General features: G+C 49.8%; 1 protein-coding gene across 1 annotated transcript in view; it reads left to right on the top strand.

The window, feature by feature from the left end:
• LOC140398312 (suppressor of tumorigenicity 14 protein homolog) overlaps nucleotides 1-23,723 on the top strand; it is a 141,272-nt gene that overhangs the window by 113,325 nt on the left and 4,224 nt on the right. Inside the window, exons 15-16 of the mRNA XM_072486861.1 lie at nucleotides 10,848-10,973; nucleotides 13,753-13,936. Of these exons, the coding sequence (XP_072342962.1) occupies nucleotides 10,848-10,973; nucleotides 13,753-13,936 (310 nt within the window). The remainder of the gene's footprint in view (nucleotides 1-10,847; nucleotides 10,974-13,752; nucleotides 13,937-23,723) is intronic.

Here is a 23,723-nt window from a genome sequence, read left to right on the forward strand (position 1 = left end):
AAATTTATTAAAATTCTTTCAGGTGGTAACTCACAGAATAGATAAAGGGGCCCATTTAAGATAGATGGGGAGGAATCTCTTCACCCAGTGAGTAGTGAATCTGTGGAATACTTTACCATAGAGAGCTGTAGAGGCTGTTAAATTTGTTCAAGGCTGAGATAGACAGATTTGTAATCAGTAAGAGAATAAAGGGTTATGGGGATAAGGCAGGAAAGTGGAGTTGAGGATTATCACATCAGATCAGTCATGATCTCATTGAATGGTGGAGCAGCTTCGATGGGCTGAATGGCCTCCTGCTCTGCAGAAGTATTTGGGGATATCAATGAAACCCCGTAATGAAACCCTGCAATTCAACCCTGACGTGATATGCAGACATGCACATAATGAGATACAAACAGGCAGCCAATGAATACAGAGAACAGGACATAACCAATCAGCAGGCAGAACACTTGGGGGTGGTTTCCCACTATAAAAGGCACGAGGCACTCCGCCTCTTTCCACTGGTGACATCTACAGTGTGAGTCAGGGTGTACATTACATATATATCTCCTACAGCACGTGGCTAAGAGCTAGTCTGGTTCAGTCAGACAGATTAATCACACTAGGTTAGCAGAGAGTCGAACTCACAAAGGATTGTTCCGTGACGACCAGCTAATGTATCCCCGCACAATGGAGAAGATCCAGGCTCCTCAACAGTTGCGGACCTCCGACAATTTCAGTGCCAACTGGCGGACTTTCAAGCAAAGGTTTCTGCTGTACATCGAAGCCTCAGACCTCGAGGGTGTGTCTGATACAAGGAAGTTCGCGCTTCTCCTCTCAACTGCAGGAGATCAAACCATCCAACTCTTCAACTCGCTGAACTTCACCGAAGGCCAGGACAAGACAAAGTTTCAGATCGTCCTGGACAAGTTTGATAGTCATTGTGAAGTCGACACCAATGAAATCTTTTTTAAAAAAATAATTTTTATTCAAATTTTCACAAAACATCAACAACAAAATACAGAAAGAAAAGAACAACCCCCCCCCCCCTTATACATAAATAATAAATTAACAGCCTTCATCAACACAAAAGCAAATATACACGCCCACTCAAGAAAAACGAACCAACCCCCCCGAGGCCCCCCCCCCCCCCCCCCCCCCCCCCCCCGGGTTGCTGCGGCTGTTGACCATCTTCTAACGCTCTGCCAGGAAGTCTAGGAACGGTTGCCACCACCTGAAGAACCCTTGCACCGATCCCCTTAAGGCAAAATTCACCTTCTCCAATTTAATAAACCCCGCCCTATCGCTGATCCAGGATTCCACGCTTGGGGGCCTCGCATCCTTCCACTGAAGCAGAATCCTTCGCCAGGCTACCAGGGATGCAAAGGCCAGAATTCCAGCCTCTTTCGCCTCCTGCACTCCTGGCTCCTCTGCCACCCCAAATATTGCGAGCTCCCAGCCCGTCTTGACCCTGGAACCTACCACCCTCGACACCGTCCTCGCTACACCCTTCCAAAAGTCCTCCAGCGTTGGGCACGCCCAGAACATGTGGGTGTGGTTTGCTGGGCTCCCTGAGCACCTAACACACCTGTCCTCGCCCCCAAAGAACCGGCTGATCCTTGTCCCGGTCATGTGACCCCTATGCAGCACCTTAAATTGTATGAGGCTGAGCCTCGCGCAAGAGGAGGAAGAGTTCACCCTCCGCAGGGCATCCGCCCACATCCCTCGTCAATCTCCTCACCCAACTCCTCCTCCCACTTACTCTTTAGCTCCTCCACCGAGGCCTCCTCCTCCTCCTCCTGCATCACCTGATACGTTGCCGAGATGCTCCCCTCTCCAACCCACACACCCGACAGCACCCTGTCCTGGATCCTGCGTGGTGGCAACAGTGGGAACTCCACCACCTGCCGCCGAACAAACGCCCTTACCTGCATATATCTGAAGGTATTCCCCGGGGGGAGCCAAAACTTCTCCTCCAGCTCACCCAGGCTCGCGAACTTCCCGTCCACAAACAGGTCCCCCATCCTTCTAATACCTGCCATGTGCCAGCTCAGAAACCCTCCGTCCATCCTCTCCGGGACAAACCGGTGGTTCCCCCGTATCGGGGACCACACCGATGCCCCCACCACCCCCCTGTGACGTCTCCATTGCCCCCAAATTTTGAGGGTAGCCGCCACCACCGGGCTCGTGGTATACCTCGTTGGAGGAAGCGGCAGCGGCGCCGTCACCAGCGCTTCCAGGCTCGTGCCCACACAGGACGCCATCTCCAGCCTCTTCCATGCCGCCCCCTCCCCCGCCATCACCCACATACGCACCATCGCCACATTGGCGGCCCAATAATACAGAGGTTAGGCAGCGCCAACCCCCCCTATCCCTGCACCGCTCCAGGAACACCCTTCTCACCCTCGGGGTCTTCTGCGCCCACACAAACCCCATAATGCTCCTATTAACCCGCCTGAAGAAGGCCTTAGGGATCATGATGGGGAGGCACTGGAACAGGAACAAAAATCTCGGGAGCACCGTCATTTTAACTGACTGCACCCTACCCGCCAGGGAGAGTGGCAGCACGTCCCACCTCTTAAACTCCTCCTCCATTTGCTCCACCAGTCTCGTGAAGTTAAAGTTATGCAGGGCCCCCCCAACTCCTAGCCACCTGGATCCCCAGGTACCTGAAACTCCTCTCCGCCCTTTTTAGTGGGAGCTCACCAATCCCCCTCTCCTGGTCCCCCGGGTGCACTACGAACAGCTCGCTCTTCCCCATATTGAGCTTATACCCGGAGAAATCCCCAAACTCCCTGAGAATCCTCATCACCTCGGGCTTTCCCCCATGGGGTCTGCCACATATAACAGCAAATCGTCCGCATAGAGCGACACCCGATGTTCCTCCCCACCCCGCACCAGCCCCCTCCAATTCCTCGACACCCTCAATGCCATGGTCAGGGGCTCAATCGGCAGCGCAAAGAGCAGGGGGGACAGGGGACACCCCTGCCTCGTCCCCCAGTGTAACCGAAAATACTCTGACCTCCTTCTGTTCGTGGCCACACTCGCCACCGGGGCCTCATACAGCAGCCTCACCCACCTGACAAACCCCTCCCCAAACCCGAACCTTTTCAGCACCTTCCACAGGTACCCCCACTCTACCCTATCAAAGGCCTTCTCTGCATCCATCGCTGCCTCCCCTTCCACCGCAGGCATCGTTATAACATTCAAGAGCCTCCGTACATTCGTATTCAGCTGTCTCCCTTTCACGAACCCCGTCTGATCCTCGTGAATGACCTGCGGCATACATTCCTCTATCCTCGTGGCTAAAATCTTCGCCAACAAGTTTGCATCTACATTTAGGAGTGATATCGGCCTGTATGACCCACATTGTCAGGGATCCTTGTCCTGCTTCAGGATCAAGGAGATCAGCGCCCGAGACATCGTCAGGGGCAAAGCACCACCTTCCCTTGCCTCGTTAAACCGTTACCAACAGAAGGCCCAGCATGTCCGCATACTTCTTATAAAATTCGACTGGGAACCCATCTGGCCCCGGTGCCTTCCCCGCCTGCATGCTTCCTATCCCTTGGACCAACTCCTCCAACCCAACCAACACCCCCAACCCCGTCACCTCCCCCTCCTCCACCCTCGGGAATCTCAACCGGTCCAGAAAGCGACCCATCTCTCCCTCCTCCAGTGGGGGCTCGGACCGATACAGTTCCTCGTAGAAGTCTCTGAAGACCCCATTGATACCCACCCCACTTCGCACCATGCTCCCTCCCCTATCCTTAACTCCCCCGATCTCCCTAGCTGCCTCTCGCTTCTGAAGCTGGTGCGCCAGCATCCGGCTCGCCTTTTCTCCATATTCATATACCGCCCCCTGCGCCTTCCTCCACTGCGCCTCCGCCTTCCTGGTGGTCAACAGATCGAATTCGGCCTGGAGGCTGCGCCGCTCCCTAAGCAATCCATCCTCCGGGACCTCCGCGTATCTCCTGTCCACCCTCACCATCTCTCCCACCAGCATCTCCCTCTCTCTCTTCTCCCTCCTCTCCTTATGGGCCCTAATGGAGATCAGCTCTCCCCTGACCACCGCCTTCAGCGCCTCCCAGACCACCCGCACTTGGACCTCCCCATTGTCATTAGCCTCCAGGTACCTCTCTATGCACCCTCGGACCCGCCCGCTCACCTCCTCATCCGCCAGCAACCCCACCTCTAAGCGCCACAGCGGGCGCTGATCCCTCTCCTCCCCCAGCTCGAGGTCTACCCAATGCAGAGCGTGATCGGAAATGGCTATCGCCGAGTACTCAGTATCTTCCACTCTCTCTGAATCAGCGCCCTGCTCATAACAAAGAAGTCAATCCGGGAATAGGCCTTGTGGACATGAGAGAAGAATGAGAATTCTCTGGCCCCTGGCCTCGCAAATCTCAGTGGGTCCATCCCTCCCATCTGGTCCATGAACCCCCTCAGCACCTTGGCCGCCGCAGGCCTCCTACCCGTCCTCGACCTGGAGCGATCTAGTGCCGGGTCCAGCACCGTATTGAAATCCCCCCCCCCCCCCATTATCAGGCCCCCTGTCTCCAGGTCCGGAATCCGGCCCAACATACGCCACATGAAGCCCGCATCGTCCCAATTCGTGGCGTATACATTGACAAATACCATCCGCTCCCCCTGCAGCTTGCTACTTACCATCACATACCTACCGCCATTGTCTGCCACAATGCTCGACGCCTCGAACGACACTCCCTTCCCCACCAAGGTCGCCACCCCCCGATTTTTATGCATCCAACCCCGAATGAAACACCTGCCCTACCCACCCCTTTCTCAACATTACCTGATCCGCCACCCTCAGGTGCGTCTCCTGAAGCATGGCCACATCTGCCTTCAGCCCCTTCAGGTGCGCGAACACCCGGGCCCGTTTGACCGGCCCGTTCAGTCCCCTTACGTTCCAGGTTATCAGCCGGATCAGGGGGCTACCCTCCCCCGCCGACTAGCCATATCCCCTCCTAGGCCAGCCACGTGCCCGCGCCCCCCGCATGGCCCGTTCCCCACAGCGGCAGACCCCGCCCCAACCTCCTCTACCGACTCCAGCTCCCCCTTGGCCATTCCAGCAGCTTTCCACTCACCCAGCCCCGCCTCCTCTGGCGCATCTCCCTTTTCAGGCCCGGTCCCCTTGCCCCCAACTCAGGCTCCCCCCCCCCCCGGCCATCAACCACCCCAAGCCGTTTACCTGCCCCCCTCCACGAGCCCACCCGGCGGACCCAACCGAAACCGTGCCCAACCAACCCCCGAAAAACAAAGAACCAACCAACCAACCATGAACAAAGAACCCCCGCTCAAAATACAACACCACAATCCCCAACCATCCCTTCACCGCGGCCCCCTGACCCTCAGTCCGAGTCCAATTTTTCGGCCTGTACAAAGGCCCACGCCTCCTCCGGGGACTCAATATAATGATGTCGGTCCTTATAGGTGACCCACAGACGCGCCGGCTGCAGCATGCCGAACTTCACCCCCCTCCTGTGCAGCACCTCCTTCGCCCGATTGTACCCGGCCCTCTTCTTCGCCACCTCCGCGCTCCAATCTTGGTAGACCCGAACCTCTGCGTTCTCCCACCTGCTGCTCCACTCCTTCTTGGCCCACCTTAGCACGCAGTCCCGATCAGCAAACCGGTGGAACCGCACCAGCACCGCCCGCGGCGGCTCGTTGGGCTTGGGCCTCCTCGCCAGCACTCGGTGGGCCCCCTCCAGCTCCAGGGGCCCCTGGAAGGACCCCGCTCCCATCAGCGAATTCAGCATGGTGACCACGTAGGCCCCCTGTCCGACCCCTCCAATCCCTCCGGGAGGCCCAGGATCCGCAGATTCTTCCACCTCGACCGGTTCTCCATCTCCTCAAACCTCTCCTGCCATTTTTTATGGAGCGCCCCGTGCACCTCCACCTTAACCGCTAGGCCCAGGATCTCATCTTCCTTCTCAGAGACCATTTGCCGGACCTCCAGGATCGCCGCCTCTTGGTCCGTCTGGGTCTCCAGCAGCTTATCGATTGACGCCTTCATCGGCTCCAGCAGATCTACAGCTCCCTAAAGCAGCGCTGAAGAAACTCCTGCTGCTCCTGCACCCACTGCATCCACGCTGCCTGGTCTCCACCCGCCGCCATCTTGGTCTTCCTCCCTCGCACCTTCTTTTGCTTCACTGCCACTTTTCTGATTGCCCCACTCCTGGTCCAAGCCATACACTATTTGGGGAATGTTGCTATCTCCTTCCCACACCGGGAAACGTCGAGCAAGAGCTGTTACAGGTTCTAAAAAGAGCCCAAAAGTCCGTTTCTAGCGGGAGCTGCCGAACGTGCGACTTAGCTCTGCATAGCCACAACCGGAAGCCCACCAATGAAATCTTCGAGCGCTGTATGTTCAAACAAAACCTCCAAGGTAAAGATGAATCTTTCAACTCCTTCCTAACTAATCTCCGTCTACTAGCGCTGTCCTGCAACTTTGGTGATATTGCTGACTCCATGATCAGGGACCAGATCGTTTTTGGCATTCACTCTGATCCTCAGAGAGCAGCTTTTAAAAATCAAGAATATGACCCTGCCAGTCGCGATTGAAACATGCACAGTGCATGAGCACGCCAAAAATCGGTATTCCCAATATAAATCGGCTGAAAAGGAGAACCTTGCCTCCCACGCGGCAGAGCGTGTGCAGGCCATTGCCCGGATGCAGCGCCTCAGCCTTGATGAAAGCAGCCATTTTGCGCGCTCTTCCCGGAGCCCCACGCATGCGCGATGCGACTGGGACGATGAAGCGGCCGATCACCACTCTGCGCAGGTGCGAACGTCTGCCGACCGCACTGTGCATGTGCGACGACGCACGGAGCGTCATGACGTGCCGAACTGCGGCACCGCCCACTTAAAGAGACACCGCCCTGCAAGAGTCCGCCGATGTTTAAATTGCGGGAAGCCTGGACACTATGCAGCCGTGTGCAGGTCTGCACCACCAGTCAAGGGCCAGCGCACCCAATTCCAACGCGGACGCGTTAGGAGTGTCCAGCAAGGTTTACAGGATTCTGATCCTGGCAGTACAACGGACCCAGAGGCCGACTGCCTGGAGTCCCCCTGCCACGTGGGCATCATTACCACACGTGAACATGCCTCACCGACATCATCACGACGCCTGTCCATCCTCAATGTGGATTCTGCAGATGAATGGCGTGAGGTGCTGCAAGTAAGTCAATGCTCAATCCAGTTCAAGCTGGACAAGGGTGCTTCTGCCAATCTCCTTTCACAGGCGGATTTCAACCGCATCAAGAAGCCACCCAAGCTCCTTCCGGCAGCCTGCCAGCTCCTGGACTCTAAAGGCAATGCCATCACGGCACTGGGATCCTGCCATCTGCTCGTCTCCAACAAGAACAATCACACACGGCTACGGTTTGAGATCGTCAAGCCAGATAGGGCCTCCCTGCTCGGGGCACAGGTATGCAAGCAGCTACACCTTGTGCAGCGGGTCTACGCAATGATCTCCCCCAACGGGGATCTTCAAGCCGGCATTGACGACATCCTGTTACGGCCTGATGCCATGCCTGTGGTCCACGCACCACGCCGGGTCCCGGCTCCACTGAAGGAGCGCCTGAAGGCACAGCTCAAGGCTCTTCAGGACCAGGGCATCATTTCTAAACTTACGGAACCGACGGACTGGGTCAGCTCGATGGTATGTGTGAAAAAGCCTTCGGGTGAGCTGCACATCTGTATTGATCCCAAGGATCTCAACCAGAATATAATGCGGGAACACTACCCCATCCTGAAGCGGGAGGAACTCAAGTGAGATGGCACCCGCCTGGTTTTTCACAAAGCTTGATGCGTCACAGGGGTTCTGACAAATCCAGCTGGATGAGTCCAGCAGAAGGCTCTGCACCTTCAACACACTGTTTGGCAGGTACTGCTACAATTCTATGCCGTTTGGCATTGTCTAGGCCTCGGAGACCTTCCACAGAATCATGGAGCAGATGATGGAGGGCATTGAAGGAGTTCGTGTGTATGTGGACGACGTTATCATATGGTCCACCACCCCCGATGAGCATATCTCTCGTCTCCAGCAGGTATTCCACCGTGTCCATGCCAATGGCCTCAAGCTGAACAGGGTCAAGTGTTGCTTTGGCATGTCGACACTTAAGTTCATGGGTGACCAGATATCGCAACAGGGTGTGCGCCCGGACGCAGACAAGGTCAAGGCCATCGAAGCCATGAAGACCCCTGAAGACAAGAAGGAGGTACTGCGTTTTTTAGGCATGGTAAACTTCTTGAGCAAGTTTATCCCAAACCTGGCCTCACACACCACGGCCCTCAGACACCTGGTGAAAAAGTCCACTGCCTTTGAGTGGCAGGCAGCTCATCAAGCAGAGTGGTTGGAGCTGAAAGCCAAGCTCACCACTGCACCTGTATTGGCATCTTTTGACCCTGACAGGGAATCAAAAATCTCGCCGGATGCGAGCCAGGACGGCATTCACGCGGTGTTGCTCCAGAACAATAACATTTCATCCTGAGCACCGGTTGCCTACGCATCACGGGCAATGACATCCACCGAGCAGCGGTATGCCCAAATTGAAAAGGAATGCCTGGGCCTGCCGACGTTCACTGTCGGACCACAGGCCTCTGGTCCACATTATCCCCAAGGACCTGAACGACATGACGCCCCGACTGCAGCGCATCCTCCTCAGACTCCGGAGGTATGACTTTGAACTCCTGTACACGCCTGGCAAGGAGCTCATTATTGCTGATGCCTTGTCCCCCTCCATAACTTTGCCTGCTGACCCGCCGGCATTCGTCCAACAGATCGAATCACAGGTGCAGCTGTGGCCCAGCAACCTCCCGACGTCGGATGAAAAGGTGATTTGCATTCGCAAGGAGACGGCCAAAGACCCTCTTCTACAGCGTGTCATGCGCCATCTCGCCAATGGCTGGCAAAAAGGGCAGTGCCCTCAATTCTTCAATGTGAAGGACGACCTGACGGAGGTTGATGGCATCCTCCTCAAGCTGGACCGCATTGTCATTCCACTCAGTCTCCAGAGTTTGGTGCTCCGGCAAATCCATGAGGGACATCTGGGTGTCGCGAATTGCAGGCGCAGAGCCAGGCAAGCTGTCTACTGGCCTGGGATTACTCAGGATATCTCAAATATGGTCCTCGACTGTCTGACCGTCGACGCTTCCAGCCAGCACAGGGCAAGGGGACGCTTCAGCAGCACAAAATCGTGACCTCCCCGTGGTCCAAGGTGGGCATCGACCTCTTTCATGCCAATGGTCGTGATTATGTGTTAATCATTGATTATTTTTCTAACTACCCAGAGGCTGTGAAGCTCTAGGACCTCACATCCAAGACCGTCATCAAGGCCTTTAAGGAGACGTTCTCCAGGCATGGTATTCCACTCACTGTCATGAGTGACAACGGTCCTTGCTTCAGCAGCCAAGAGTGGTCAAGATTTGCCCAGGTATATCAGTATCATCACGTCACTTACAGCCCGCATTACCCGCAGTCCAATGGGAAGGTTGAGAAAGGGGTGCAGATAGTGAAGCAGCTTATCTGCAAGGCTGCGGATTCTGCTTCTGACGTCAACCTTGCGCTGCTTGCGTACAGGGAAACCCCTCTGTCTACCGGCATGTTACCGGCTCAACTCCTGATGAACAGGGACCTGCGGACGACTCTTCCAGCCATACACTTGCCTGACCTGGAACACTTGCCTGACCTGGATCACTTCCCGGTTCTGCAGAAGGTGCAGAAACTCGGGGACAGGCAAAAGCAGAGCTATGATGCTCATGCCACTGATTTGCCTGTGCTACTCCCGGAGGATGCTGTTCGGATCAAGCTACCTGATGGAGGCTGGTCAGCTCCAGCTGTTGTTGTTCGACAGGCTGCTCCCCGATCGTATGTTGTGCTGATGGCTCTGTTGTGCGGTGCAACAGACGGGCACTGCGCACAGTTGCCCGCCCGCAACCACACTCTTCATTGTTTCCATCCGTTATTGTGCCACCTCCTGATACCTCGAACCACGAGGCCACCAGTCAGGCTTCCATCCCGCCTATCAAGGCGCCGTCGTCCCCACCGCCACCTTTCCGGCGGTCGACAAGGATCAGACACAAGCCCAGAGACTGGACTTATGAACACTTGTTTTGCTTGCTATGTTCTGTTTTCACACCTTAGACACCTGTTTTTACATGTACATATGATCCCATCTGCTGCTGTATGTAAATAAGTTAGTTTTTCGGCCTACACATGTAAATATTTCCACATAGGCCATAGAAAAACATTTCAAAAGGGGCAATGTCATGATATGCAGACATGCACATAATGAGATACAAACAGGCAGCCAATGAATACAGAGAACAGGACATAACCAATCAGCAGGCAGAACACTTGGGGGCGGTTTCCCACTATAAAAGGCACTCCGCCTCTTTCCACTGGTGACATCTACAGTGTGAGTCAGGGTGTGCATATCATATAACTCCTACAGCACGTGGCTAAGAGCTAGTCTGGTTCAGTCAGACAGATTAATCACACGAGGTTAGCAGAGAGTCAAACTCGCAGAAGATTGAGCTAACTGTGTGACAGGTTCAATAAATCATATTGAACTAACTTCAAGATGTGGAGTATCTCTCTGGTAAAGCTGCATCCAGTTGCAGCCTGTGTTATCTTACTGTGCTTAACACGGCAAACCCTATGATAATGAAAGATATGCCTGATCTGTTTCCAGATTTTGGGATGCTGGATAAGGGGCCTGGTACCTGTACTGAGTATTATTTTATTCCTTTATGTTGTTTTAATTGAAGCCGTTGATCAGGAAACATTTGAACTGTGAGGTGGACTTACTGGCTGACTGTTGGATTGGATGTTTGTTTCCTCTGTATAGAAAGCCGTTCGGTCCCCTGCACTAGTTACACCTACAAATGTAAGAATGATATCTGCATTCAAAAGAAGAATCCAGAATGTGATGGAACAAAGGATTGTGCAGATGGTTCAGATGAACAGAATTGCAGTAAGTGTTCTTTGTGTTGCATCCCAACCACTGGGTTTTCTGTGTTGCTTATTACTGTTGGCTGAACTAAATCCTTTCCACCTTTCCCAGACTGGGGGCGATGTTATCCATTAGCTGATGAGAAAGGAGCAGAAATTGGCCATTTAGCTTTCTCTGCCTTTCAATAAGTTCATGACTGGCCTAACCTTGGCTTTGGGAAGATGGTGTGTTGTGGTAATGTCATTGGACGAGTAATCCAGAGGCCCAGGCTAATGCATGGGCTCAAGTCCGACCATGGCAACCTCCTGGGATTTAAATGTCATCAAAAAATTCTGGAAATTAAAAGCTAGAAATCATTATCGATCAGCATAAATATATTCAATGATCCTGCTCTCTGGGAAAGAAGGGTCTGAGAGGAGGAACATGTCCATCTGAAATGGATGACCCTTATCTTTAAACTATTCCCCCAGTTCTAGATTCTTCTATGGGGCGAGCATCCCCTCAGCGTCTACTCTGTGAGCAACCCCTACCCCCCCGCCCTCCCAGCCAAACCCCTCCAGTATGTTATGTATTCCAATAGGTTCACCTCTCATTCTCTATATACCCCATTATCTTTTCAATGAAGGTCAACATCCTGTTTGCCTGCCTCCTTACTTGTACTTCCATACTAACTTCTTAAGATTAAAGTAGAAGCACATCCAGATCTCTCTGTCCTGAAACACTCCAGAATCCGTCTCCACTTTCTGCTTTACTGTTCTTCCCACCAAATTGGGCAAGTTCACATTTACCCACATTATACTCCATCCCCCCCCCCCCCCCCCCCACACCCCGCCCGCCTCACTTAACCTGTCTATAACCCTTTACAGGCTCTTTGTACCCCTCACAACCCCTACCTATCTTCATATCATCGGTAAATCTGGCTACAATGTACGTGGGCACTTCGTTGATATAGATTGGTTTGCACATTTAATTCCCTAGTCTCGTCCTCCGACAGGCCAATGCTCATTTTAGCTGCTTAATTTTTTTTTTTACATCCTTGCCGAGGTTCTTGCTGTATGTTTTCATATTTCTTGCTTTTTTTGTCATATTCTAATCTCTTGCTTTTTATTGGTGGTCTTTTGCAGGTTTCTAAAAATTTTCCTAATCTTTGCAGCATTTTTCCCAATTTGATACCTTCTATAATTAGCTACAGGTGTACATTATTCTCGAAGTTTTTCATTCTCAGTGGAATATGCGTTTGTTGAGAGTTATGAAATACTTCCTCAAATGTCTACCACTGCTTCTCCCTCATCCTACCTTTTAATAATAAATGATTTAAGATTGTTTTAAAAAGCAAGGAAATATGTCACTGATGAGTAGTTTTAGTATCCCTAAGAGTAGCTACACTGCAGGACAATGGATAAATCAAAAATAATATGTGCTGCTAGTAGATCCCATTTTCTCAGGCCAATTCTGCCAACTCTGTCTTCATACCATTATAGTTTCTTTATTTAAGTTTAAGACTCTAGTTTCAGACCTAAATTTCTCAATCCGGATTTGAATATGAAATTCCATTATGTTATGTTGACTCTTGCCTGACGAATGAAGTCTGATTAATCCTGTCTCATTTCACATTACCATTTCTAAAATAGCCTGCTCTCTGGTTCTAGAACATACTGTACTGAATACAAACCATAAAATCATCCTCCAGACTACCTTTGCTGATTTTAAGTTGTACAATCTAAAGACTAAAATTGCAGTGCCTTTCCTGGAAATACATATGTTGTCCTTCAGTGTAGTTACTCTTGGGGATGTTAAAACTTCTAAAAGAAAAAGGAGACTTTTGTACGGTCTAGAAGGGTGGAATCAGTCGAAACCCTTGAGGAGTAAAAACGAAAGTAGGGAGGTACTTAAGCAGGAAATTAGGAGGGCTAGAAGGGATCATGAAAAGTCCTTGGCAAGGGGTCATGAAAAGTCCTTGGCAAGTAAGATTAAGGTGAATCCCAAAGCTTTTTATTCATATGTAAAAAGCAAGAGAGTGGCCAGAGAAAGGATTGGACCACTGAAAGACATGCCTTACCGGCCATACCTCTGGCGTTGAAACAAATACACTTCAGACCACTGCGTTTGAGCAGACAGGGTGATGCTGTTGTTCTCTTATTTTTGTTCTCTATTTCCCCTTCAGTTATTACACCTTCTGAGCTAATGCTCAGATGGGGAGTTCCCATCTCCCTGCCATACTCGTTACCCCTCCCGAGCGACTCTAGTGTGGGTGAACAATGGTGGGCAATTGGGGTATAGAGTGGGTGAATGAGGGTGGGGTGGGGATTGGATGGGGTACAGTGTGGGTGAATGAGGGTGGGGGATTGGATGGGGTACAGTGTGGGTGAATGAGGGTGGGAGGTTGGATGGGGTACAGTGTGGGTGAATGAGGGTGGGAGGTTGGATGGGGTACAGTGTGGGTGAATGAGGATGAGGGGTTGGATGGGGTACAATGTGGGTGAACAAGGATGGGGAGTGTGAGAGAAAGCGTGGCTTGATATTAATGAACATTGCCTAACAGGAGCAGAAATGGGTCTAACATTAGGGTTAGGCTAACCCTAATCCCTCTACCTCAGGCCTGACTTTAAGCCATTTTCACATTGCCTGGAAGGAACTGATCCCTGATCACCATATCGGCCCCCTACCATTCCAAGCCATGTCCAGAATTCTTGAAATCATGATGGGAATTGGGAAGGGGCTTGTGGTCTGGTCCAGTGATGAGCTCGGGAAGATGTGGATATGCTGTGACCTCTAACTTGGATTCCTGATTTATCTACAGGTTGTGGGTCCCGGCCATATAAACACTCTCGAATTGTGGGAGGTGTGGATGCGGAGATCGGTGAATGGCCTTGGCAGGTCAGCCTTCATGTGAAGGGGTATGGAAACACATGTGGGGCCTCTGTGATTTCCGACCGCTGGCTTGTATCAGCCGCGCACTGTTTCCAGAATACTGCAAAAATCAAGTGAGTGCTCAACTGACTGTTCATAAACTCTGAGGTTCTACCCCAGCATTGAGTTCTGCATTTTTAATTTGGCCTTTTGCCTTCCTGGTTGTGGAGCTACGGGATGGAGGGGAGGGTGTTAGGATGACAGAAGATCGGGGAGGGCGAGGGAGATGGTAGAGGTACGAAGAGAAACCGACGAAAGAAAAGGGGGATAGTTTGGAAGAGGTGGAGAGCCGCTCTCTGCTCTCTTCCCCTCAACATCACTGCCACCCCACCCACCGCTTCCCGGATTCCCCTTCTGCAGTCAATTGTCAGTCCTCTTTCCACCAAGAGCGTCACCCCACTCTCCCCCCACCTAACCGCACAGTAAATCTGAAATTCCGCATCCCTGGAACAATTCTCATCAATAATGTCTGCACCCTCTCCAAAACTTCCACCTCCTTCCTAAAGCACAGTGCCCAGAATTGGACACCATATTCTAGTTGAGGCCAAACCAGTGTTGGTTCATCAAAGCCTCCTTGATGTTGTACTCTATGCCCCTATTTATAAAGCTAAAGATTCTGGCCTGGATTCTCTACCTCCCACCGTTGGTAGCAGGGTCTCCTATGTGGCAGAGAATTGAAATATCAGGAACGCATCAGGCTTCGCGGCTACTGATCCAATCGAGATATTCCGACCCACCACTGGTGGTGGAATCGGGCTTTGTGCCAGTGGGAGGATGTAAACTAATGCAAATGGTCTTACTGACCCATTTAGCGGGCCCGACACCCTATTCCCCGGCCCTCTTGGTTATCTGGTCCCCTGGGCCGGGAATCACATGGGCGGGGATTGCTACAGTTATCACAAATGTGAACCTGACGTGGTGGACCTCGCGGTGGGCCAAGCTGCAGCCTCGATTCAATCATCTCCCTTCATGCAAACATCATCCACATCAAAGAGCAGTGAATGTATTGCAATCACACGCTTGAGTGATTGGAATACACTTACCTCTTTTTAAAATCTTTTTTTGTTGTTCATTAAATGGATCAATAAATATTTACTTTATTCTGCAGCATGGTTGATAATCCACTGATTAACATATTCAGACATTTAACCGGCAGAATCACATGCCAAAATCTATAATCAAGGGATCCTGCAGGCAACAATCCAAATAAAACAAATGTGAGACACTCACTCTATAAAATTTGAAAAAGCACCGGTAATAGGTTCAATTCCACAATTAACAAAATGTACATAAGATCAATCTGGTTTAATGCAGCAATTAAATGAGATGTGTAAATTGTGTTTCTCAAACATGATGACTCATTCTTCATTTCACGATTACCAGGTTTCATGTATAAATTCCCTCTGTCAGTTCTCCTTTCTTGAACCGGCACTCGGCTACATGCTGCTTGGCACTTTCTGCTGTCTTTTCTTAGAAGGAATGCCAGTTTGACGGAATTCTTCCCTCTCCTTCAGATATTCCTGTTTACATTCTTCATGTAATGCTGAATCTTTATAATAGTAAGTAAGACATTCCTTCAGTGCAGCATTTTCTTTTCTGCATTTTACAACCATTAAAAAGCCCTCTTCCTGGCAGCGTTTGGTAAAGGCATTTTGGGGATGAGGACATCTTTGTCCACATGTTGAAGTAGATTCACCTCTTGACTGGCGGGTTCCATCTTTGCTTCCGTGCCGCCACTTACCTCTCTTTGATGTGGTTGATGTTAGTAAACATTGGGGTTTCAGCACTTGGGGTCAGTCATCCATAAAGGAAGATGACTGAATCAAGACTACAGTGCTTTGTGGTAGCTGTCAATCACAGTCCACTACTAGAAATGAATGAATGGCTTGCACCTACAGGTTCTAGGAGGTTTAAACACAGGTCACAGCTATTCTCTTTCCATGATGTGGAGATGCCGGCGTTGGACTGGGGTGAGCACAGAAAGAAGTCTTACAACACCAGGTTAAAGTCCAACAGAGGTTTCGGAGCACTTCTCCTTCCTCAGGTGAATGAAGAAGTATGTTCCAGAAACATATATATATAGACAAAGTCAAGGATGCAAGACAATACTTAGAATGCGGGCATTTGCAGGTAAATAAGTCTTTACAGATCCAGAGCTAGGGGTAACCCCAGGTTAAAGAGGTGTGAATTGTCTCAAGCCAGGACAGTCGGTAGGATTTCGCAAACCCAGGCCAGATGGTGGGGGATGAATGTAATGCGACATGAATCCAAGACCCCAGTTGAGGCCGTACTCGAGTGTGCGGAACTTGGTTATAAGTTTCTGCGCGGCGATTTTGCGTTGTTGCGCGTCCTGAAGGCCGCCTTGGAGAACATTTAACCGGAGATCAGAGGCTGAATGCCCTTGACTGCTGAAGTGTTCCCCGACAGGAAGGGAACATTCCTGCCTGGCGGCAATCTCTAGCTTCCAGACAGGGGTCCTTTTTCTGGGGGGATCTGTGGGTAGTCCCTCTAGTTCTGGGGTCTCTCTTATGGGAGGGGGGGCTCATCAGTTAGGGAGTCTCTGGGAGGGGGGGGGGGTCATTCATTGAAAAATAGAAGCAGGGGACTTCTGGTGATGTCGATGTGCTGAACAGTCGCACGTCAGGTGGCTCTCCTCCCATGGATCCGAAAAATAGTAACTTTTAACAAAGACTCATCAGAAAACTCGGCAATTCATTTCCCTAACCTTAGGAAGACGGGGGAAGGAAGAAAGAGGGGGGACAAAATGCCCGGGAAAAGCCAGTCTAGGGGCCGAACAGAGACCAGGAGTGGAACATAGAACATAGAACATTGCAGCGCAGTACAGGCCCCTCGGCCCTCGATGTTGCACCGACCTGTGAAACCAATCTAAAGCCCATCTACACTATTCCCTTATCATCCATATGTTTATCCAATGACCGTTTAAATGCCCTTAATGTTGGCGAGTCCACTACTGTTACAGGCAGGGCATTCCACGCCCTTACTACTCTCTGAGTAAAGAACCTACCTCTGACATCTGTCCTATATCTACCTCCCCTCAATTTAAAGCTATGTCCCCTCGTGCTCGCCATCACCATCCGAGGAAAAAGGCTCTCACTGTCCACCCTATCCAATCCTCTGATGATCTTGTATGCCTCAATTAAGTCACCTCTTAACCTTCTTCTCGCTAACGAAAACAGCCTCAAGTCCCTCAGCCTTTCCTCATAAGATCTTCCCTCCATACCAGGCAACATCCTGGTAAATCTCCTCTGCACCCTTTCCTATGCTTCCACATCCTTCCTATAATGCGGCGACCAGAACTGCACGCAATACTCCAAATGCGGCCGCACCAGAGTTTTGTACAGCTGCAACATGACCTCATGGCTCCGAAACTCAATCCCTCTACCAATAAAAGCTAACACACCGTACGCCTTCTTAACAACCCAATCAACCTCGATGGCAATTTTCAGGGATCTATGTACATGGACACCGAGATCTCTGCTCTTCCACGCTACCAAGAATCTTACCATTAGCCCAGTACTCTGTATTCCTGTTACTCCTTCCAAAATGAATCACCTAACACTTTTCTGCATTAAACTCCATTTGCCACCTCTCAGCCCAGCTCTGCAGCTTATCAATGTCCCTCTGTAACCTCCAACATCCATCCACACTGTCCACAACTCCACCAAATTTAGTGTCATCTGCAAATTTACTCACCCGTCCTTCTACGCCCTCCTCCAGGTCATTTATAAAAATGACAAACAGCAGTGGCCCCAAAACAGATCCTTGTGGTACACCACTAGTAACTGGACTCCAGTCTGAACATTTCCCATCAAACCCCACCCTCTGTCTTCTTACAGCTAGCCAATTTCTGATCCAAACTGCTAAATCACCCTGAATCCCATGCCTCTGTATTTTCTGCAATAGCCTACCGTGGGGAACCTTATCAAACGCTTTACTGAAATCCATATACACCACATCAACTGCTTTACCCTCGTCCATCTGTTTGGTCACCTTCTCAAAGAGCTTAATAAGGTTTGTGAGGCACGACCTACCCTTCACAAAACCGTGTTGACTATCCCTAATCAAATTATTCCTTTCTAGATGATTATAAATCTTATCTCTTATAAGCCTTTCCAAGACTTTGCCCACAACAGAAGTAAGGCTCACTGGTCTATAGTTACTGGGGTTGTCTCTACTCCCCTTCTTGAACAAGGGGACAACATTTGCTATCCTCCAGTCTTCTAGCACTATTCCTGTAGACAATGACATCATAAAGATCAAACCAAAGGCTCAGCAATCTCCTCCCTTCCCAGAGAATCCTAGGATAAATCCCTTCCGGCCCAGGGGACTTATCTATTTTCACACTTTCCAGAATTGCTAACACCTCCTCCTTATGAACCTCAAGCCCTTCTAGTGTAGTAGCCTGAATCTCAGTATTCTCCTCGACAACATTGTCCATTTCCTGTGTGAATACTGACGATAAATATTCATTTAGCACTTCTATCTCCTCGGACTCCACGCACAACTTCCCATCCCTGTCCTTGACTGGCCCTACTCTTACCCTAGTCATTCTTTTATTCCTGACATACCTATAGAAAGCTTTAGGGTTATCCTTGATCCTACCTGCCAAAGACTTCTCATGCCCCCTCCTGGCTCTTCTTAGCTCTCTCTTTAGGTTCTTCCCAGCTAACTTGTAACTCTCGAGCGCCGTAACTGAACCTTCATGTCTCATCTTTACATAAGCCGCCTCCTTCCTCTTGACAAGTGATTACTTTAGTAAACCACGGTTCCCTCGCTCGACTATTTCCTCCCTGCCTGACAGGTACATACTTATCAAGGACACGCAGTAGCTGTTCCTTGAACAAACTCACATTTCAATTGTGCCCATCCCCTGCAGTTTCCTTCCCCCCCCCCCCCCCCTTTGCATCCTAAGTCTTGCCTCATTGCATCATAATTGCCTTTCCCCCAGATATAACTCTTGCCCTGCGGTATATACCTATCCCTTTCCATCGCTATAATAAACGTAACCGAATTGTGGTCACTATCACCAAAGTGCTCACCTACCTCCAAATCTAACACCTGTCCTGGTTCATTACCCAGTACCAAATCCAATGTGGCCTTGCCTCTTGTTGGCCTATCTACATACTGTGTCAGGAAACCCTCCTGCACACATTGGACAAAAACGGACCCATCTAAAGTACTCGAACTATAGCGTTTCCAGGCAATATTTGGTAAGTTAAAGTCCCCCATAACAACTACCCCGTTACTTTCGCTCCTATCCAGAATCATCTTTGCAATCCTTTCCTCTACATCTCTGGAACTTTTCGGAAGCCTATAGAAAACCCCTAACAGGGTGACCTCTCCTTTCCTGTTTCTAACCTCAGCCCATACTACCTCAGTAGACGAGTCCTCATCAAACGTCCTTTCTGCCACCGTAATACTGTTCTTGACTAACAATGCCACCCCTCCACCTCTTTTACCACCTTCCCTGAGCTTACTGAAACATCTAAACCCCGGAACCTGCAACAACCATTCCTGTCCCTGCTCTACCCATGTCTCCGAAATGGCCACAACATCGAAGTCCCAGGTATCAACCCATGCTGCACGTTCACCCACCTTATTCCGGATGCTCCTGGCGTTGAAGTAGACACACTTTAAACCACCTTCCTGCCTGCCAGTACACTCCTGCAACCTTGAAACCTTACTCATGACCTCACTACTCTCAACCTCCTGTATACTGGAACTACAATTCAGGTTCCCAATCCCCTGCCAAACTAGTTTAAACCCTCCCGAAGAGCATTAGCAAATTTCCCCCCCAGGATATTGGTACCCCTCTGGTCCAGGTGCAGACCATCCCGTTTGTAGAGGTCCCCACCTATCCCAGAATGAGCCCCAATTATCCAGGTATCTGAAACCCTCCCTCCTGCACCATCCCTATAGCCACGTGTTCAACTGCTCTCTCTCCCTATTCCTCGTCTCGCTAGCACGTGGCACGGGTAACAACTCAGAGATAATAACTCTGTTTGTTCTAGCTCTAAAATTCCACCTTAGCTCCCTGAATTCCTGCCTTACATCCCTATCCCTTTTCCTACCTATGTCCTTGGTGCCTATGTGGACCATGACTTGGGACTGCTCCTCCTCCCCCTTAAGAATCCCGAAAACACGATCCGAGAAATCATGGACCCTGGCACCTGGGAGGCAACACACCAACCGCGAGTCTCTCTCGTTCCCTCACTAGAAGGGGCCAGGAACGGCAGCATTTGGACGAGCTGACCAACGCACGAGGCACTGAAGCGCAAGTTTCGCTGGAGCAAGAGTTTCGCTGGAGCGAGAAGGGCAGGGCAGCCACGAACAAACCCCTCCCGCACCGGGGGAGAGCTGGAAGGCATCCTTCTCGGAGGCACTGAGGGAGCACCAGCTGGAGATAACAGCGGACATTCAGGCTGCAGCGAAGGACGGGGTGGCTGAAACTCTGGCACCGATACAGCTCGCCCTGAGCAGAGCGGAGAAGAGACTGGAAGCCCAAGAGGCTGCCATCAAGGACATGGAAAAAAGCCGCAACCAACCAGATGATTGGATTGTAGTGCTGGAGAAAGAGGTGGCGAGGTTGGTCGCGACGCAGGGCAGCCTGAAGGGTAAAGTCGAAGACTAGGGGAACTGCTTAAGGAGGCAAAACCTGTGGATTGTGGGCCTACCGGAGGCAATCCAGGGTAGGGACCCCATGAACTACATGGCCCAGATGCTGGGCAACCGTGTGGGAAGGGAGACTTTCCCCAACCCACCTGAAATAGACAGGGCACATTAGTCGCTGGGTCCAAAGCTGGGGAAAAACCAAGGGCATTAATAGCCAAATTGCACTGGTACCAGGACCGAGAAAGAATCCTGCGCTGGGCCAGGCAGTCCAAGAACTGCAGTTGGGAAGAACACAGAATCAGAATATACCAGGACATTGGGGCTGACCTGGCCAAGCACCGGGTGGAATTTAACAGGGCGAAGGCAGCACAGGACAAGAAAGGCGAACGCTTTGGTATGCTGTACCCAGCAAAGCTCTGGCTCACATACCAAGGCAAGGAACATTTTTTCACAGCCCCTGCTGAGGCAGAGAGTGGAGTGTGGAGAGACTCCAGCAACCTCCAACCTACTATCGACTTAGGCTCACTGGTCTATGATTCCCTGTTTTTATTTGCCTCCCTTTTTGAATAGCGGGGTTATATTCAATACCCTCTAATCTGTAGGAACCATTCCAGAGTCGAAAGAATTTTGGAAAATGACCACCAATGGATCCACTTTTTCTAGGGCAGTCACTTTAAGTACTCTGGGATGAAAACTATCAGGTCCTGGAGATTTATCCGCCTTCAATCCTATTAATTTCCTCAAAACCATTTCTTTACCAATACTAATTTCCTTCAGCTCCTCACTAAAACTTGTGCTTCTCATAAGTTTCAGTACATTATTAATGTCGTCTTTTGCAAAGACAGAAGCAAAGTACGAATTTAGTTCCTCAGCCATTTCTTTGTTCCCTGATTATGAATTTCCCCGTTTCTGACTGTAAGAGGCCTACATTAGTTTTTATTAATCTTTTTCTCTTTACATACCTATAGAAACGTTTACAGTCAGTTTTTATGTTCCCCGCTAGTTTACTTTCAAATTGCATTTTCCCCTTCTTAATCAATCCCTTGGTCTGCCTTTGTTGAATTTTAAACTGTTCCCAATCCTCCTATTGCTTTTTCTTGCTAATTTGTATGCCTCTTCTTTGGATCTGATACTATCTCAATAAGTTCCCTTGTAAGCCATGGTTTGGCCACAGTTCCCTTTCTACTCTCGCGCCAAATAGGAATAAACAACTTTTGGAGTTCACCTATTCGCTCCTTGAATGCCTACTATTGCATGTCCGCTGTCGTTCCTTTCAGTAATGTTTCCCAGTCCATCGTGGTGAGCTCATACCTCATGCTATCATAGTTATCTTTATTGAGGCCAACAAAGTTATTTGGAATCACTAGCTTTCGGAGCGTAGCTCCTTCATCAGGTGAGTGACTCACCTGATGAAGGAGCTAGGCTCTGAAAGCTCGTGATTCCAAATAAACCTGTTGGACTTTAACCTGGTGTTGTAAGACTTCTTACTGTATCTTTATTGAGGTTTAGGACCTGGTCTCTGAATCAACTATCTCACTATTTACCTTGATAAACAATTCTACCATATTATGGTCACTCGTCCCCAAAGGTTCTTACACAACTAGATTGGCAACTAATCCTTTCTCATTGCACAACACCAGTCCAAGATGGCCTGTTCCCTTGTTAGTTCCTCAACATACTGGTCCAGAAAACCATCCCATATACACTCCAGAAATTCCTCCTCTATTGTACTGTGACTAATTTGAGTCCCCCAATCTATATGCAGATTAAAGTTACTGATAATCACAGATGTTCCTTTATCACATGCATCTCTGATTTCCCGTCTAATGCTATTCCCAGCATTACCACTGCATTTTGATGGTCTGTACACCACCCCTACAAATGTTTTTTGTCCCTTGGTTTCTTAACTCGACCCAGACATATTCCACACCACCTGTACTAATATCTTTCCTCAATATAGTATCAATATTTTCTTTAATAAACAATGCAACTCCACCATCTTTTCCTTTCCGTCTGTCCTTCCTAAAAACGGAATAGCCCTCAATGTTTAGTTCCTATCCTTGGTCACCTTGGAGCCATATCTCCGTATCCCAACCATGTCATATCCCTTTACATCTGTCTGCACAACTAATTCGTCCATTTTATTTTGAATGCTATGCATTCAGTTAGGACGCCTCTGTGGGGCATTCTCCCTATTAAGGGGGTCCCTTTGGGGGGATTCTCCCTATTAAGGGGGTCCCTGTGGGGGGATACTTCCTATTAAGGGGGTCCCTGTGGAGGGGATTCTTCCTATTAATATATCAGGAAGAGCAGGGGATCTAAACACTGATCCCTGTGGAATTCCACTGCAAACCTTCCTGCAGTCTGAAAAACAACCAATCTCACCTACTCATTGTTTCCTGTCACTCAGCTAATTTTGTGTCTATGTTGCTACCGTCACTTTCATTCTGTGAGCTATAATTTTTCTCAAGTCTGCTGTGTGGAAATTTATCAAATGCTCTTTGGAGTTCCATTTCAGCACATCAATAGCATTGCCCTGTCTCCAAGTCAGTCCAACACGATTTTCCCTTAATCAATCCATGCTGGCGTTCCTTAATTAACCTGCCATTGCACAAATAACTTCATTTTGGCCTCAAGTATTGTTTCTAAAAGCTTCCCCACTTCCGATGTTAAACTAACTGGCCTGTAGTTGCTGGCTTGTCTTCATGCCCTATTTTCAATGTTTGTTTCCTTTTTGTAACTTTTGAAATCTCCAGTCTGGCACCACCCATGAGTCTAATAAGGAAGACTGGAAAATTATCTAGTCTTTCTGCAAATTCCACTCTCACTTCCTTCCATATCCTTGAATCCATCCCATCTGGTCCTGGGCTTATCCACTTTAAATATAGAAAGCCCGCTCAACCCCTTATCAATTTTACACCCATCCGGAGTCTGGATTACCTTTTTCATGGCATGCATAACATTTTTTTCCTTTGCAAAGTATTCATTAAATACCTCAGCCATGTATTCTACCTCCATGTGCCCCTTTTGATCCCTAAATGGCCCTACTCCGCTTCTTACTCCTTTAGACTATTTATGTGCGAGAAGGAGAAATGATTGCAAGAATATAGGGAAAGAGTGAGTGATTGGGACTGACTGAATTGTTTTTCCAAACAGCAAACACCGAATCAACGTGTCAAATGTCCATTATGATGTGCATTTCAGAACAAAAATCTACAACTAAAAGCA

This window comes from Scyliorhinus torazame, chromosome 21 (genome assembly GCF_047496885.1).
Source record: "Scyliorhinus torazame isolate Kashiwa2021f chromosome 21, sScyTor2.1, whole genome shotgun sequence".
In the NCBI taxonomy this organism is placed as follows: Eukaryota; Metazoa; Chordata; class Chondrichthyes; order Carcharhiniformes; family Scyliorhinidae; genus Scyliorhinus; species Scyliorhinus torazame.